Source organism: Passer domesticus, chromosome 2, assembly GCF_036417665.1.
Source record: "Passer domesticus isolate bPasDom1 chromosome 2, bPasDom1.hap1, whole genome shotgun sequence".
Taxonomy (NCBI): domain Eukaryota; kingdom Metazoa; phylum Chordata; class Aves; order Passeriformes; family Passeridae; genus Passer; species Passer domesticus.
The window spans coordinates 40,884,098-40,900,663 of record NC_087475.1 but is presented as its reverse complement, the minus strand read 5'-3'; the positions used below and the strand labels follow the sequence as shown (position 1 = coordinate 40,900,663).

General features: G+C 43.6%; 1 protein-coding gene across 11 annotated transcripts in view; it reads left to right on the top strand.

Annotated features, from left to right (window-relative positions):
• Window positions 1–16,566, top strand: part of FARP1 (FERM, ARH/RhoGEF and pleckstrin domain protein 1) — a 200,531-nt gene that overhangs the window by 168,544 nt on the left and 15,421 nt on the right. For 9 of the 11 annotated variants that reach the window (XM_064408399.1, XM_064408407.1, XM_064408398.1 and 6 more), the window contains 5 exons: window positions 333–523; window positions 1,996–2,085; window positions 4,251–4,384; window positions 13,057–13,138; window positions 15,809–16,046. In XM_064408399.1, the coding sequence (XP_064264469.1) occupies window positions 333–523; window positions 1,996–2,085; window positions 4,251–4,384; window positions 13,057–13,138; window positions 15,809–16,046 (735 nt within the window). The remainder of the gene's footprint in view (window positions 1–332; window positions 524–1,995; window positions 2,086–4,250; window positions 4,385–13,056; window positions 13,139–15,808; window positions 16,047–16,566) is intronic. The other 2 variants (XM_064408408.1, XM_064408406.1) reach the window with 1 other exon arrangement.

The window sequence follows — 16,566 nt, the reverse complement described above, 5'->3', positions numbered from 1 at the left end:
GCCAGGGATGGGACAGCCACAGCTTCCCTGAGAAAGCTGTTCTAGTGCCTCACCCCTCCCACAGTAAAGAACTGCAGCTCAGTCATCTGTGCCTTGATTCCTTCCCGACAGAGATAGTCATTTCAGCCAGCTTTATCAGCTAAAAGACACTTAGCCAGTCCCATGGTGAATGCAAGTGGATGTACTTCCTCTGGCTTCAAGGCCATTTGGGCTAGTTTGAGGACCCTGATGGCTATGTCTTGTAGCATAATTTCACATGCTGCAATTTAAGATTATATCTCCTTGTGGTACTTTCTTGTCCTAATTGATTTCTCTTTTATCATTTTTCTTAGCAGGTTCTCTGACTGGCAGCCCTCACCTTTCAGAGCTTTCCATCAATTCCCAAGGAGGACCATCAGTGGCAAATATGACTTTATCTCCAAACTTGAGCCCTGATGCCAAGCAGTCATCTCCCTTGGTCAGCCCTTTGCTGAATGACCCGTCATGCATCAGGGCTGATGATGAGGAAGAGGTCAAAAGAAAGGTAGCGTGAATGAAGTTGGCCTTGTTTGTCTTCTGTCTGATGTGTTGTGATAAATCTGGGTCGTTCCTGTTGCTCCTGAGGTTTCAAGCAACCTCAGGAGCTTATTTGGACGGGGTCTCCTATAAATCTTAACTTGGTTTTGAGAAGTGAATTTGGTAGTTTGTTGTAACAAAAGTCATCTCCATTGTCTTACTGGAGAGAAAACTTCCAGGTGACAGAAAGAAAAGGAACAGTGTTGAGCCTGTTGTGGGAATATCCAACCCAGGCTCTCCAGTCTGTCTCTGCTGAGAGCACCACTGGGAGCATCTGGTTGTGGGAGTAGAAAATGCTCTCTTTGAGCCACAGCCTGCAGCGATCAGCTGGGAGTGCTTGGCTCAGACCCATCATTGCAGCAAAGCCATAAGGAAGCATCACATCCAAAACTGCTTTCTGAAGATAAAGTGTTTGTCTGAGCTGGGGTGCTCTGGGTGCCTGCTGGCTCATCCCTCCTCTGCTGCTGGGTGAGAGGGGCTTCCTTTTGTCCTTCTGTGCCTGCCTTTTTCTCCTCATCTTGGGGCATCTCAGGAGGGGGAAAGAAGCTCTGATGGCTTTGCTTAGAGGTGGGAGTTTGTGTAAGGAAGATGTCTTTTCCCTCTGTGCATAGTTAGCAAGATGAATGAAAGAAATTTGAGAAGAAGAAAATCCGAGAATCACTTAATGGAGCCAGGACTCTGTGGCGGTCCCAGACAGAGCAGCCAGTGGCTGTGTACAGCACCTGATGGTGGTTCCTGGGGTGCATTCTGGCTGGGAAGTGCCCACACAGACTCCCTTTGCAGGGCATTCACAGTGTTTCCACTGCATCATTTGTCTTCAGGGAGGAAACGAAGGAAAAATATATATGGATGTTTTTTTCTTAATTTTTGCTTCCTGAGCAACACAGAGGAAGACCAGCTGGGTTCCTTTGGCTCTTCAGAGTTAAGAAACTTTAAATCTGTAGCATAATCTAAAATACTTCCCTTCTCCCACTGTTAGGTTGTTCAGCCAACAAAATCTTACAGGTCTGAATTTTTTTGGAAGTATTTTTCCTGTGGATTACCATCCTGATGACGAAACTTAAAATAATCAGACACAAATATTTGTTGTTTTGTTAAATTTGACGCTTGATTTGATTGGTCATTTAGCCTACAAAGGATTTCTTCTTGAACTTCACTACATGTCCTGCTCCAGAAATAAACTGAAAGGAGCATCAGCACCCCAAAGCAGTAGAAATCATCTTGGCAGAAAAAAAGTCTCTCAAAAACCCACGGGAAGTTCTCTTGTGTTTGCAGGGAAGGGCTGCTTTTAGGGCTTCAGGGCTTAGGAACATTCAAGGATGAGTCACAGCATAACCACAAGCAAGGGTCACTGGTTTGTAGCTCTCTTTGTGATTTATTATCTACAATTTTTTTCCTCCATAAAAGCAGAGGAAAACCTAATGTGCTTGCAATTCACAGAGGTTCCCAACTGAGAAAGCTTACTTCATTGCTAAAGAAGTGGCGACCACGGAGCGAACATACCTGAAGGACCTTGAAGTCATCACATCGGTATGTTTGCTTGAGCCTGACTCACAGAACACGTGAAGCTCTGGGCAGGGGTGCTATTTCATCTGCTCCATTTAACATCCTTGATCTGTGCTGTTTTTATATTCTGCACTGTAGTTACTCTTTGCTGTGCAGGGCAGTTCTCCTCCAGGGAGGAAGTGACACAGGAATCAGAGAGCAGAGGTTTGCTCTGTGGTTAGTAACATGTGCTAAGAAACTGTATCAGGTTGAGGAACTTGGGACACACTTCAGTTATGTTTTCTGCTCTCATGCTTTGTGGTTATAATTACTAAAAATGCCTGTGGGTTTTCAATGACTTCTCTTAAAACTGAAGTAGCTCCTTAGGGGCACATATAAATGTTTTCTACTGCATTAAACGCCTTCCGTTTAACATGAAATATTGCAGAGTACCTTTTTGAATGATTCTGATTTTTCAGAAAGTGAAACTGTGTGTTAAATGAGTCATTCCTCTGTAGCATCTGATCAGAGTGTGTTTGTTAAAATCACCAAGGCAAATTGCTGCCATCTCTGCACACAGAGTAACAGTCTTGTTTCACTTCTGAGAATAATGTGTGCAAGATCTGGTCTGAAACAACCATTTTTCTGTGAAAGGCACTGGATCCAAACCCCTTCATGGCATTTTGGCCAGCTCCAGACCTCTCAGCTCTTAATCACCTGGTGAGGTGCATTACCCACTCTTGTGTTGAGTGTTGTGGTAAGGAGAACATGCTTCAGGAGAGAGTGTTGGGACCAGCTGGGAACCAGGGACACACTTTCTCCTCAGCATCTTCTCTGTTCCAGGATCCCACGTGACAGATGCAGCTAATCAGACCCCAGCTTAGACAGAGCCAATATAGCATGTTTTTTACAGGCAGCAGAGTAGCTGTGGCCCCACTGCTACTTACCCTTGCTTTTTGGGAAGCCAGCCTGCTGAGAGAAGAGGCCAGGTTCTCTGGGACAAGTCTGCAGTCATTGCTGTAGTCTCAACAGCAGATATGCTGTTTTCATCTAATATTTCACTCAGTGGCAGCAGTAACATAAAATTTTAGCTCTTCAGGGCTAAAGCCCATTTCCCACCCCATCCTCTCATTCTTGTGGTAGGCAAATTTGAATTTGCTGGATCCCCAAGAGGCATGGGCCTGATGATTAGCATACAGTTGTGTCAGTTGTGCTCCACAAATAACTGGTCCAGGAGGCCACTGAAAGTGAACAAGCAGCCAGCATAGTTGGAAAAGGAACAACTGATGTGCATGAATTTTGAGACTTGGTAGATGAGCTTCAGCTTTAGTTGTGCTTGGTGCTGAGATAAAGCAGGGGAGAGGGAAGCTTGGGAGGGATCTCTTTTTAACCCAGCTCTGGCTCAGCTCCAGCTGATGCAGTGTCAAGCAAGACTGCTCTAACAATCTTCTATGGTCCCAGCAGCCTTCTAGGCTCTGCTGGAAGTCAACCACACATAGCTGGAACTCCTCAGGGCACTAAAGAGTGAGCAGTGTTACCATGTTGAAGACAATAGGCATTACTACCTTGGCAAGCTGCCTAGTCCTATGGTTTTGTGTCACCAATAATCTGTTAGGGTGAAATAAAGAGAATATGGAGCAAGACTGAGCAGGAGCCTGTTTCAGTCTTTACAGTGCCTGTCACTGCCACTCCAGTTTTGTGATAGCAGTGTCTTCCACTTGCTCACTTGGCAAAGTGATGTCCTCTGTGTGCACACAGCAACAGGGGCGTGGGTGCTTACTGACCCAGCTCCTGCCAAAGGCATTTCACATGGAACTCAGCAAGAAGAAAATGCAGAGCATATTTTTTTGCTTTTACTGAATTGTTTACAGGTATTGTAATGCTCTTTCTCTTGCACCTGCAGCATTTGCAAATTCAGTTTGTATTGACTAACCAGTTTGGGTTTGAAAAGAATTTTCAAGATTTGATCAGTAATGGCAAAAGGGAAGGGAGTTCCTTTTTCAGCTGTGCAGGGTCTGATCTCTGATAAGAGCACCATTCAGCACACAGGAATGTCAGGGATAGTCTGGGTTGTGTTCCTAGTGCCAGATAAATAAGATCCTTGCTGGTTTAGCTGTTAGGAGTATTTGAGTTAGGTACATAAAGACAGAAAATGATCATACCTTCTGCATTCCACCTGCTGATAATTTTGCTTCTTTTTTCCTTTGTAGTGGTTTCAGAGTGCAGTGAGTAAAGAGGACTGCATGCCTGAAACACTGAGAAATCTAATTTTCTCCAACTTCGAACCTTTGCACAAATTTCACACTGGTTTTCTCAAGGAAATTGAGCAGAGACTTGCTCTGTGGTAAGACTGTTGATTGTTATTTATCTGTATTCTTTCATGCAGTTTAGCATTTTTGCATTCCCTTTTTGCTAACTCCTTGTGATCTGCTGTAGGGCTTAATTTGTGAAAGTCACAGATGTTGGTTATTAACAGACAGGGTTTATTGAATCGTGCTTTGTTCATGTTTACTTGACAAACTCTGTTGTTCAGATATCTCAGTTACAGACATATGCAAATGAGATCATAATTCTGGATGAAGCTTTCTCTTGCCAAATGTCAGTGTTTCTACATGGCAGCTCCTTTGAAGAGCATGCTCTAAGCAAGGCTTATCAGTAATAGAGAGGGAGAGACAAGGACCAGGTTCTGCTTCTGTCAAAATAGGTACAGGCTGGGAGGATTTCACAGAGCAGCTTCTCATTCTGCAGCATCACAGCTGTGACACTCACAGAGCCTACAGTGCTCTCTACAAATTGACAGTGTTGGAAGAGGACACTGTGCTTGAAAATTATCCATTCTTAACATAATACTGACAGTGAAACATGGCATTTTTTACAAAATAGCTATGAAGTGAATAATTCTTCCCTGGCAAGGCACTTAATTCATTTGACCACTGAAATCTTAGCAGAGGCAGCAGCATAAGCAGAAGCCTTCTACTTGCTCTGATTAGACCTGTCTGGACTAGATTGTCTTGCTCTGTGTAGGCATTTTTTGTAACTTATCTTTGGTTCTAGGAGCTGAGCTTTTCCTCCTCAGATAGAAAAGTGACAATGAAAATCATGTGAAAGCAGAGCAGGCAGACCTAATGGGTGTTAATCAGTTTAATTAAGACGGGTGCCTCTTTAACTAATGAATCAAAACAAAAGCCAAACACAGTCTCAGAGTGTGTGAGTTTAACTCTTGCAGTGTATTGAGATCACTGAATGAGGGCACAGCACTTTGCAGACTAGTGCTGTCCAAACCCACCCTGCAGAGCTGCAGAATTAGCACGTGTTTTCTGGGAAGAGGGGAATGTGGTACTGCCTCTTAGAGCTGACAACATCCTCACCCAGGACTTTGGTTAACTCCTAATATAATTATTGATACATACATAGTTTGTATATGTATTTATATATAATAATACAGTTACTCCAAAGACATGTTCTGCACAGCCCCCCTGCCTGTGTCACTCTTTTTTTCATTGGTCTGCTACTGGTGTTCATTGCATTGCCCTAAGCAGCATTTTTTACAGGTACTCCAAGGAGGCTCTTTCAGATGTTATAAAATACTGATTGTTTCTTCAGCCTTGGTGTAAGATTAACAGTAGTTGGAGTTAATCCCCAACTAGCTGGGGTTAATGTGTGTGGTGAGAGAAGGAAAATTTGTGCAGTTAGTGAGGAGCAAGTTCTGCTCTCTGTCAGACCAGTCTGATCTTGCTGACTCCTGGGCAGATGTTGAAGTAGAGATATCCCCTATATCCTTCTGGTGGCATTAGAGGTGGATGCAAACCTCCTGTTCAGGTGTGGTGTTTTTCAAAAATTGGATGATGCTGCACTACCAGCTTGCTGTGGAAAGGTGACATTGTAGTAAGTGGAGGGAAGGACCAGTTATGTTAAAAGAAAGAAAAAGTATTTAGGCTTCTAGACTTTGTTTTACAGTTTTACTTTGTTTCTCCTTTTCAGTTAGCTTCTTTTAGAGCTGAGTAAACCTTCTGTTTTTCAGTTTCTCCATAAAGTTTCACAGGGTGATAAACCTCAATTTAAAGCTCCTAATATCATATTTTAACTGCACTTACCCAGTGATTTAAAGTGCTGATCTGATGCAAAGTTACCTTGCAATCCAAATTTATTCAGAAATATTCTGCTGAGGTAACTTTGTCCCAGCTGGGCACCTCGTTCTGATTTTGTCAGCTCAGCTATTGCATGTCCTTCCACAGTTAGTGTAAGGCCACTGGGATTTCTCTGTTGGCTGCTCTGAATCACTTGACAGGAGAGCAGTCACGTTCCTGCATTCAGTTTGCAGCCAAGAGCCTGGATGCAGCTAGTGTAGTACCCCTGCTGTAGACAGTGATGGCTGCTAAAGTTCTGGAAGATTTGAATACGTGCCTTGGGAAGGGAGGCAGACTTGCTGACAGGTATTATTTTGGAGGTGTTGATGTTTCTATATAATGCCACAGATGCTGAGATAAGCCACAAGCAATAAACTCTGTCCTACAGAGATTAGTGTTTAATTAAACAGTGAGTGACAAGATTAAAGAGCCCCTCAGCATCTACAAGAAGCTGGTGGCAGTGTGGTAGGGAATTCCTTCAGCAGCATGCTCAAGGTCACTTAGCTCAGTGCCAGAATGGTACCTCTCTCTTTGGCCCCGGGTGTTTTTAAGGCAGTGAGAGAGAGAGCCTCCTGCAGCCAGTCCTCTGTGTTCCCCTAGTGAGTAGGATGCTGAGTTTTATCAACTTAAAGTGCAATTCAGCCTGCTCATTGTACACAGACATAAGTGCAGTTCTCTAAGGTTTGTTTCAGACTTCATGCTGCATGTTGGAAGATCCAACAGGACGTCATTCCCTGCTCTCTTAGGCCTTGCATCATACTGAAGCTGCTGCTAATGCAAAAGAGCTGTGGTGAGACCAAGGCTTGGGGGGATTGCACATAACAATTGTTAGATGTCTCCATGCCTTTAATTTGTTAAATCATCTATAGTCTTTTAGTATTTGGCTGGAGGAAGCTCAGGTTGTATGCATTATTAAAAGCATTTCTGGCTTGCTTGAAGGCTTCTGAAGTGTTTGAATCTGCAATCAGGGCAGGATGTTTGCTACAGAACATCTTAAGGGCCAGGGTGCTTTTGACCTGGTTATAGATTCTGGCAGGTCTGATCTGTTTCTTTGCACAGTTCACCCATTTTTCTCTTTAGTGCTGCATTTCCTAAAAGCAGCACGTCTCAGTGTCCAGGGTCTAGTGACAGTTTTTAATATGACATAGATTGATACTGACACCAATAGTCAGCTGCAGAATATGGGCAGTCAGTGCATTTTTCTCAGCCAGAGTTTCTTTCTGGCCATTACACTGAGAAGATTCCTGGTGGTTTTATTGCACAGCATCCTAAGATGAGTGATAGTGGGACCATGCTCTGGGCTCCTACCTGTGCTGTTTCAGGGCCAGTAAAGCAGCCCATGAATCTCCTCAGTTGCCCCAGCTGTGCTGAGGGCACTGGAGACTGTCCATGTTCCTGGGAGCAAGGGAAATACCCCACTGGAGGCTCCGTGGTTTGAGGAGAGGAAGACCTTTGGTGGATGCAAGCAGGCAGGGTGCTTTGCCCTCTCTCACAGGAAAAGGAGAAGAGCAGGAAGCTGCCTCAGGGGGGAGAGGGAGCAGCACATGTCAGGCTGTTCAGGGAGCAAGGGCCAGAAGAGCTGCATCCGGCACTGGGGCATCCAGGTGCTGGTCTTGGCTGCCAGGACTCCTCAGCAAGGCTTTGGATGCAAGGCCAGGAGCTCCCAAGCCTTTTTGCTGGGAAAAAAATATGGGAGGCATGTCAGTGACTTTAGGCTGGCTCCTGTTTCCCAAGACCAGTGAGATTTTATGGCAAGGAGGAAGAGGTGTGGGCAGTGCAGGCAGAGTGTGACACACTTCATCAGCTTCTGGGTGGTTGAATCTGAGAAGTCAGCTAGGAGGAGTCAGGTTCTACTCCTTCTTTTACCTCAGCTGTTTAATAAGCTGTTCATTTGGGCCACAAGCACCATTTTCCATCCAGAAGAATTGAGTTCATCTTTCCACACCCTGTTAAATGTATTGCAAGTTTCCACACTGATTTCTTTAAATGATGACAGAAAGTGGCAGATAGAGAACCTTAAGTATCCCCCTTTTCTGACCACTGTGCAGCACAGAGAGCAATGCTGGGGCAAGCCAGGATAGCTGTTTCTGCCCAGGAATGCCCTCATCAGGTAGTACAGATCTGTGTTTTGGGCCTTATCCATGTGCTAGGAAAGAAAAGTATTATGTACTTCCCAGAAGTGCAGGCAGACTCCTCTTCTCCAGGGGAAGCTGCTAGTTTGACTTGCAGATCTTTCTGAGGAAAGCTGCTGCTCAGTGTTACCAGATGGGAATGTGTGGCTGGTAATTTGCAAAAAAAAGGGCTCTTATCTTAGCATATGAAAGGAGAAAGCACAATCAGGGTTTGTGGAAGCAAAGTTGAAAACCTCTAATAAAAAAGCACTCAGGGAGGTGTAGGAAGATGAGCCAAATGTTGATTTATTAACCATTTTTTGTTTGAGAAGAAATACTTGTGCTCAGGAAGAGCAGCCTGATAGACAGTGTATATAAACAAGGCAGCAGTCCTTATCTGCCTTCTCAAAAGCAGCGTGCTGCCTGTTCAGCTGGTTCTGCATGTCTGCTGAGGAGGCACGAGGAGGGCACTTGCAAAAATGTCTTTGTCCTGTGTACAGAGATGAGGTGTGTGTTGCAGTTCAAACCTCTGAGTTATGCACTGCAGATTCCTGAGCCCAAGACATTGAGAGGGGCTTAGTGCCAGCACACTGGGCTCAATTTTGAGAGGGTGGTTTTCATTGCTGAAGTCACTTTTGGGTACCTGTGGGGATTGGAGCTGTGCTACGCCCAAATTAACTGGAAATTGTGGGAGAGAAGTAGCACATGCAGGATCTGTTAGTCAGAGCCATATTACATCAGTCTCTGTGGCCCTCCCAGCAGGATATGCCCAGGGTCAGCTCTGAGGCTGTTCCACAGCAAATGCAGAATGCTGTTGCATTTACAGCCCTTTTTCAGTCAGTAGTGTTACTTGCTTGGATCCCTTACCATTTAAAAGCATTAATTACTGTTTTCTGTAGGTTGGGTTTCTCCCACAACAGGGGGAGCCATCCCAAGGTCTTTAAATGTATGCACACCCTCCAAAGGCTTGGTGTGACTCTGGGAAGCTCTGATGTTTCAGCAGTGCATTTCTTAGGCTCTGAGCAGCCTGTTGTGCACCACTCACTGCTGCAGTGCTGGCTGCAATGGGCAGGGCAGTAAGAAGCAGGGTGTGAGCAAGGAAAGGGGTGTTTGCTTTTATTGGCTCTTCTTTCCCAATTACAAAACATGCCTCTTATTTAAAAGGCAGTTGTAATGGGGAATGTTTAAGGTATTTTTTAATATTAGAACTTTAGTTAATAATAAAGTAATAAAAAAAACTTCAAAGTGTCTAGGTGTTCAAAGAACCAGTTATCCTATTCAGGAGGGAGTTCTGAGCATGTAACACAAGGTCACACATTGTAAATATAATTTGTTACAATTGATTTATTATTATTTTGGCTGCAATTCAAGGGCTGCAATCAAAGACTTGTGTGTTTGCCTCAAAAAATCTTTATTGAAATATCTTTTTCTTCTTTTTGGCCTTTCCACCATCCCCATTGAATTTCTGTTCCTTCTGATTGAGGGTATGGGCTGACTTGAGATTTCCTTCTATTATTTTTTCAATTATATACACTAAAAACATCATGTAATTTGAAAATCTGACAGGGCTGCTTGTGTAATCCCTGTAAGTCAAGCTGATGGCTGTTTGGAGTAATATATATAAGGTAGTGTCTGAATTTCTTGCCAGGTGTAAGCCAGTCCTCTCTTTTCTTGCTATTGTACACTTGCATTTCTGTGAAAAGGAAGGGACTACTTGGATAAAAATGGGAAATGATCTTATAATGACCAATAACATTCTCATTTTTTAGCATGATTTTCAGTGGCTTTAGACCTCCCCCACAATGTCAGTGGGATAAGGGCACATTATGCATGGGGAAAGCTGCTCCTACATCTTCAGTGGAGAAAGGCATCATAAATCAGCTCCTGATGAAAAGCTGTGAGACCCTAGGCCCTGAGTTTTGTCCCTTGTCACTGGCAGATAGATGCCATGTTCAAACAGTGACCCGTGAAAACAAGGAGTAAGAAGAACAATTTAGCCATTGATGCACAACAAATGAGCAGCTTCTTCCCTCTCAGCAAGCAGAGTGCTGTTATTCAAAACATACACCACAGGGAGAGTTCTCTTTCCTGCTCCTGTGCTGTGGGCTGTTGCAGCAGTAAGACATCATCTGATATGTTGTGTGTTTGGGTTTTATTTTTATATTCTCTGTATTTGGATGTTTTTTTCTTGGTGTTTCTGGTTTTCTTGGGATTTCATGTTGAGGAGCTGGGGAAGATGGCAGTGTAGCTTAGGGTTTGCTCTGGGGTCCCAGCATGGAGCTGGGGTAGAGTGGAGGTTGTGTTTTAGGAGGCAGATGGGAAGCTCTCATGTTCCCTCATGCCCAGTTTCAGCTTTCTCTGCTTCTCTGTCCACATCACAGCCCACATGCCTGTGCACCATCTCCAGTGGGAAAATCATCTCTGTTGCAAGGGAAATTTATTTCCCTGGAAATTAATTACTAAAGCATGAAGAGAGACTGGAACAAGGACCAATATGCAGCCATCACATTTCTGCATATTCTCCTAAGAAAACCCTGGGTTTATTTCTTCCAGCAGGATGCATCTGTGTGCAGCACAGGTTATCTCTATCAGCCTGGGCTGGGGGCTCTGGTAGCATTCAGCTCTTCCCTGTTCAGCCAACAGCTGGAGTGAGGCTGTTGCTTTTGGGGATGCCCTTCTCTCTGTCTCTGTCACTCTGCCAAGATGCAGAGTAAGTTTTGAAAACCCTGAAGGTCTGTGGCTGTTGGTGATGGAGGGGGACTATTCCTGATGTGTGTGACTGATGTGGTGAGATGCTGTGCAAGCAGTCAGTGCTGGTGGTGCTGAAGAGGGTCCAGTGGGTCAGCTTTTAGGAAATAAGGACCTGACTGTTCCATGAACAGCCCCATTAATTATTAGCTGCTGGAAGCACTCACTGTGACTTTGGTAGGCTTGGGCTCAGCTTTCAAGTAGCCAGCTAGGAGATAAGACATTTGCACTGTGTATTTTAGCCAATCTGTATTGTAGTCTTCAGATCAGAGAAGCAGTGTCTATTTAGAAAAAGCAGTCTGTAATGATGTACTTAATATTTTTCTTGGCAGTAAGTAGATAACTTTATATTTCATACTCACAAAGGTACAAAACTGCCAAAGTCCATTAGATTAAATCAAATGTAGACACATGGAAATGGATCCAGGTAGTGCCAGAGAATGAGAGAATAACACATAAAGCAAGAATTCGTATAGAGATAATTGCTGAATACCATGCCATTGCTGGCAGCAGCACAATTTCATCTGGCTTTGACACTTCTGAGCTTTTGTGTAGAGGCTCATCATGAACCATTTGGGAGGGGATGCTGCATGCTGGCTTCATGGGTGCAGGGTGGCTTTCCCTTGCTTCCTGCAAGGTGGGGCTGCTGCCTGGGACTCCCAGGGGTTGTGGTTTTCAGTCAGGGGCACTTGGATATGCACCACTTGGAGCAGAGCTTTAGTGGCTGGAAGGTTTTATTTACAACCTGTCAGAGGAAATCTCAGTGGGGAGAGCTGCTGGATGGGTCTGTCATGGGGGAAGGGAAAATTAAGGAACAGCAGAGTGGAGATGATTTGACAGACAGAGGCTTCCTGAAGACAGAAATTGTACTTTCAGTTCAGACATTTCTTGGGCATGATTTGACTATGGCAGTGTTTATATGACAGTGTTTTTGCGAAACAGTGATGGTAATTAAAGTTACTACTGACACAACTCAACTTCCTACCGCGGTGTAACCTTTGGGTTCAAAACAAAAAGGTTAAAAATCTTGTTGAGTACTGGTTTTCCTTGCCTAAATAGGCATGTGAGCGTTAACACACTAGGAAGACACACAATAGGAAATTATTAAAGACAGCCTATGAAACTGGGTGATGTTCAAATGAACATGGAGTAATCCCTTGTTTATCAATGGAGTCTCTTTGTTGAAAGGTAAAACTGGAAAGGGAAGGGGACAGTGCTTCTCCCCACACACTCCTAGGGCTTTTCTTTTGAAAGCATGGTTTTGTTGGAACAGATCTGTAACATTTAGGTTCTTATAGTCATAATTTTTCCTCCTGTGTTTTTAAAAACCACAAGTTTGGTTTCACGCAGATTGTGGTATCCTTACATGTCTCACACATGGATTTAGATACAGGAATATTTTTTTATCAGGAGCAGTGTTGCTCCCAAGTGCTGCACTCACCGAAGTGCAGCTGGCTGGGTGGGAGGCAGCACTTTGCATTTCTAATACCAAAAGTGAAATACTGAATGGAAATTCCTGCCAGTATGTAACACTTATGAGTCAAAGCCAGATGCTGGATGGAGTTTTTTTTGGGTTTTTTTGGCCCCACTGTCCCTTGCACAAGCAGAAAACTCTTCAAAGGAAGAACACGCCCCGGGTCCTGTTCTGGGGTTCAGCCATTGTATCTGAACAGAATTAACCTTCTGCCCTAAGGTCACATATTCTCATGAGACTCTGATGCCTTCTTTTCCCCCAAACCATTTCCAGCCTTCTCTGATGTGTTCAAAAACGCTAGCAATTTTCTTTAAAAGTCTAATCCTTCTGTTAAGTGCCTGCCCTCTCTGTTGTTAGGAGGGAAAGGCAGGCTGGGTGAAGGGTGTACTGTACCTGGGAATTACATGTCTGTCAGGAAGATTCCTCACAAGCTTCTGAGCAAAGGAGCATGGGGGTCAGGATTTTAAAAGAAATGAGCTATTCAGTTTCAGTGCTTATAAGTGATTATGCAGTTTTATTGCATGACTGAAGTGTGTGGCATTTCTGTTGCTGACAGGGAAGGCCGTTCTAATGCTCACATTAAAGGAGATTACCAAAGAATCGGAGATGTAATGCTGAAGAACATTCAGAGTATGAAGGTAGGAATGATCCTATAACTACTAAGCTTTGACACAGATTAACTTCAGCATGCTTTTCATTTTCATATGATGTTGCCTCTTGCACTGGTTTTTGCCAATTTTAATCAAGGGTTATGATATGAAAGTTTCCTTTGATGACGTAGCAAGCATTTGGTGGATTTCCCTGGGATTTCAGAATTGCAAGCTGATTTTAAATTGTCCAGCCCCTTTCCTCCACTCTCTTAAGAACAGAAGCAGCCAACAAAAAAGTTCAGGAGTATTTCATTTCCAGTTCTTTTTTTCTTCAAATAAGAAGGCAAAGCATTGGAATTTGTGTGGCTGAAGAGACTGTTCAAATGTTGAGTGTGCCTATTTTTTTATGCAAATATTCATGTTAAGATATTTCAGGTTTAGTGAACATAGGCTGGATATTGATTTGACTTGGAAAAGTTATATTTGTGCAGTACAGTGCCAAGTTAGGTGAAAGGTTTTTGAATAATGAGAATAATTGCCTCTGATGCCTTTAAAAGTAGAAGTAAAAATACATGTATGAACCGTAAATCTAGGTGTAATGTTCGGCAGACTTTGCAACTGTTCTTAGTCTGGCCACACCAGTATTCTCAATGCTCTGTGTTACTGAGAAAATAGCATGGAATGCAGCCACAGAAGCCTGTGAAAACTCTACAGGTTTGTACAGTGTGGATGTAAGCTCACCTTACTGTAATGTATCTGCACATCCAGGTCGGTGTGGGGCAGAACATGGCATTTCTCCTTCAGCACGCGGCTCTCCGAGTGATGTTGAAACTCTCCGATAAATCTTTCCTTGGGGATGGCCACTTGGGCATTCTGCAGTTAGTAAATGGAACAGCCTTGAGTCCTTGGCTGGAGAGAGGGCAGTTTAATCATTACAGCTCTCCCGAGATGTTGGCTAGCACTCGCTTTGTCTTTCAAAAGGACAGAGAGAGGCGCGGGGAAGCGAAGTGACGCGCGAGCCATTACACGGCAGATCAGAGAAAGGGAACACAGAAAGCTCCATTTCCCATCCCCAACACAGACAGCCTTGTCACCAATAAGGCAGCCTTACTCTCTCTGCAGTGTTGTTAGCCAGGAGCTGCTTTTTCCCCTCAAGATGTAACTCACATGCATTGGAAGAAATGTAGAGGGGACTTCTCTACCTCCATCTCTGCTCTCAAGAAGGATGCAACTCTTCACAAACAGTTTTTAGAATACCAGAGAGCTTTGGACAGACTTTGTCTGTGCTCTTAGTATCTTGCAGTATTAAACTGTGTGTCCTTTGCTGTCTGCAGGTCCTTCTGGGTCACTAGTCTAAAGGCAGTGTACAGTCCTCCTGTAACTTAGACCTGGCAGCGTGCTTTCACCTTTCCCATTTTCCCTTTCCCATTAAAGGGTTTTACTTAATTTGCTTTGAGATCCACCAGCACTGATCAACTGATCTGTGGAATAAAGAGACAAAAGCTAGTTTAACTTAAAAGAACTGCACAAGAAACAGAAATAAAGTTAGTAAAAACTGTCCTTATGATGAGACCTGTTAAAAGATCTGCAAACTGACACTATGTGTTTAATTAACATAGGAAAGAAGTTAAGAAAAGTAATTAGTGGGCAGCCTATGTAGCAGCCCAGAGGGTCTGCTGTGTCTTTTCCTGAGTTACAGACTTGTAAAATGAATATGCAGTGTGTGGAGGAAGCAGCTTGGCTCTAGGGAAGGTATGTTTCTGGTAAACATGTCACAAATCACAGGAGAGAGAGAGTTGACTGGAAGTGTGTCAAAAAGCACAAACTTCAGATTAAGACAGAATTTCTTCTCAAGTCCATTCAATTTATGCATTCACTTTCTTTTTGCTGCTGCTTAATATTCTGCCCTTTACTGGAAAACTTTAGTTGGCTGCTCAGAGAAGCTCTGTACATCCTGAAGAACCATTTTACCTTTTTCAAAACACATTTTTAATTCCCTGTGTAAATTGTTTAAAAAAAATACTGCCGAATGGTTTTAAGGGGGTGTTGTGAATACTTGTGATAGTGAGACCTAAATGGAATTACATATTTAATGCAAACCTCATTTATTGCTGGTGTGCAGCTCCCCTGCTGCCAGTGGGATTATTTAGAGACTGCACTAAGGAGAAAAGGATGTAGTCTAAGGATTAAGAGCTTGTAACATACCCATTTCTGTCAGGCACTGCCTCTGGTTTTGTGTTTGCTGAGTTTCCCAAGAGGTGCAACTTCTTATTAATAAGAGGAAAGCAGAAGCCAGAAGTCCATTTGCCTGCATCTCTCTTTCTCAAAACCACCTAAGGGAAACTGAGGCATCTAAATCCCTTCATCCTTTTAGAAAATCCCATTCACATTTTTTGGCTGTCTCCATTGCAGCTACTTGCATGAGCTGTGTTCCTGTCATCGCCTTGCCTTTGGATTCTCACTGATAAGAGAGTTGGTTTTGTTGAATTATGTACTTTAGTTTTCCCGGGAATGCAGAGGCGGTGGAGGTGTCTACTTCAAATGAGTAATGCCTTTTCTCCTTGGCAAGTGAATATCAGAACCATTGTGTTGTACAGTGATTTTGTTTGCAAAATCCCCACTGCTGTGCTAGTTGGATGTGTTATTGGATTAGGTATGGGCTGAGTCACGTCTCTCAGTGATTGTTAAGAGCCTCCTCTTTTCTTTCATGCATAAAAGCAACTGACAATTCACCTGCGAAAGCACAATGAGATTTTAATGGAGCTGGAGAATGGGATCAAGAACTCCCGCAAGCTGGAGACCTTCTGCAGAGATTTTGAGCTACAGAAAGTCTGCTACTTGCCTCTCAATACCTTCCTCCTCAGACCTTTACACAGGCTTATGCACTACAAGCAGATAATGGAGAGGCTTTGCAAGCACTACCCTCCAAGCCACATGGACTTCAGGGATTCAAGAGGTGAGTAAGAGAAAAGACGTCAGTTCCTGGAGCTGGGGAATGACATCCAAATCTGTTAGAGGTGTATGGCTGGAGGAAAGAAAAATCTCTTTTTTTAAGCCTACATAAAAAGAGGACTGAGTTGCAAAATCCACCACTCAGAACACCATGAACAGCAGGATTAAGGTTGCATTTCTGTACACATTATGCCACAGTCTGGGCAAGTACTTGGAATAGAATTCTGCTGGGGGTTATTAAACACACAGAAATGACAGCAGGTTCAGGAAGTCTCTTGAACTGAAAACAGTTGGAAGGTTGGAGAGAGCACGGGGAACATACCATATGTGCTTGTGTTGTTCCTAGCTTTCCCTAGAGATCCTCTAATAACACAAAATACTAGCCCAGGTGAACCCTTGGTCTGACGCAGTAGGGATGCTGTTATTATGTCTTTCAGTGTTATTTGTCTTCCCTTTCAAGAATACAGTTTGCTCTGTTATCATTTCCGTGATTTGTTTCAGGAGCTCAAAGCAGCCAGCATGGG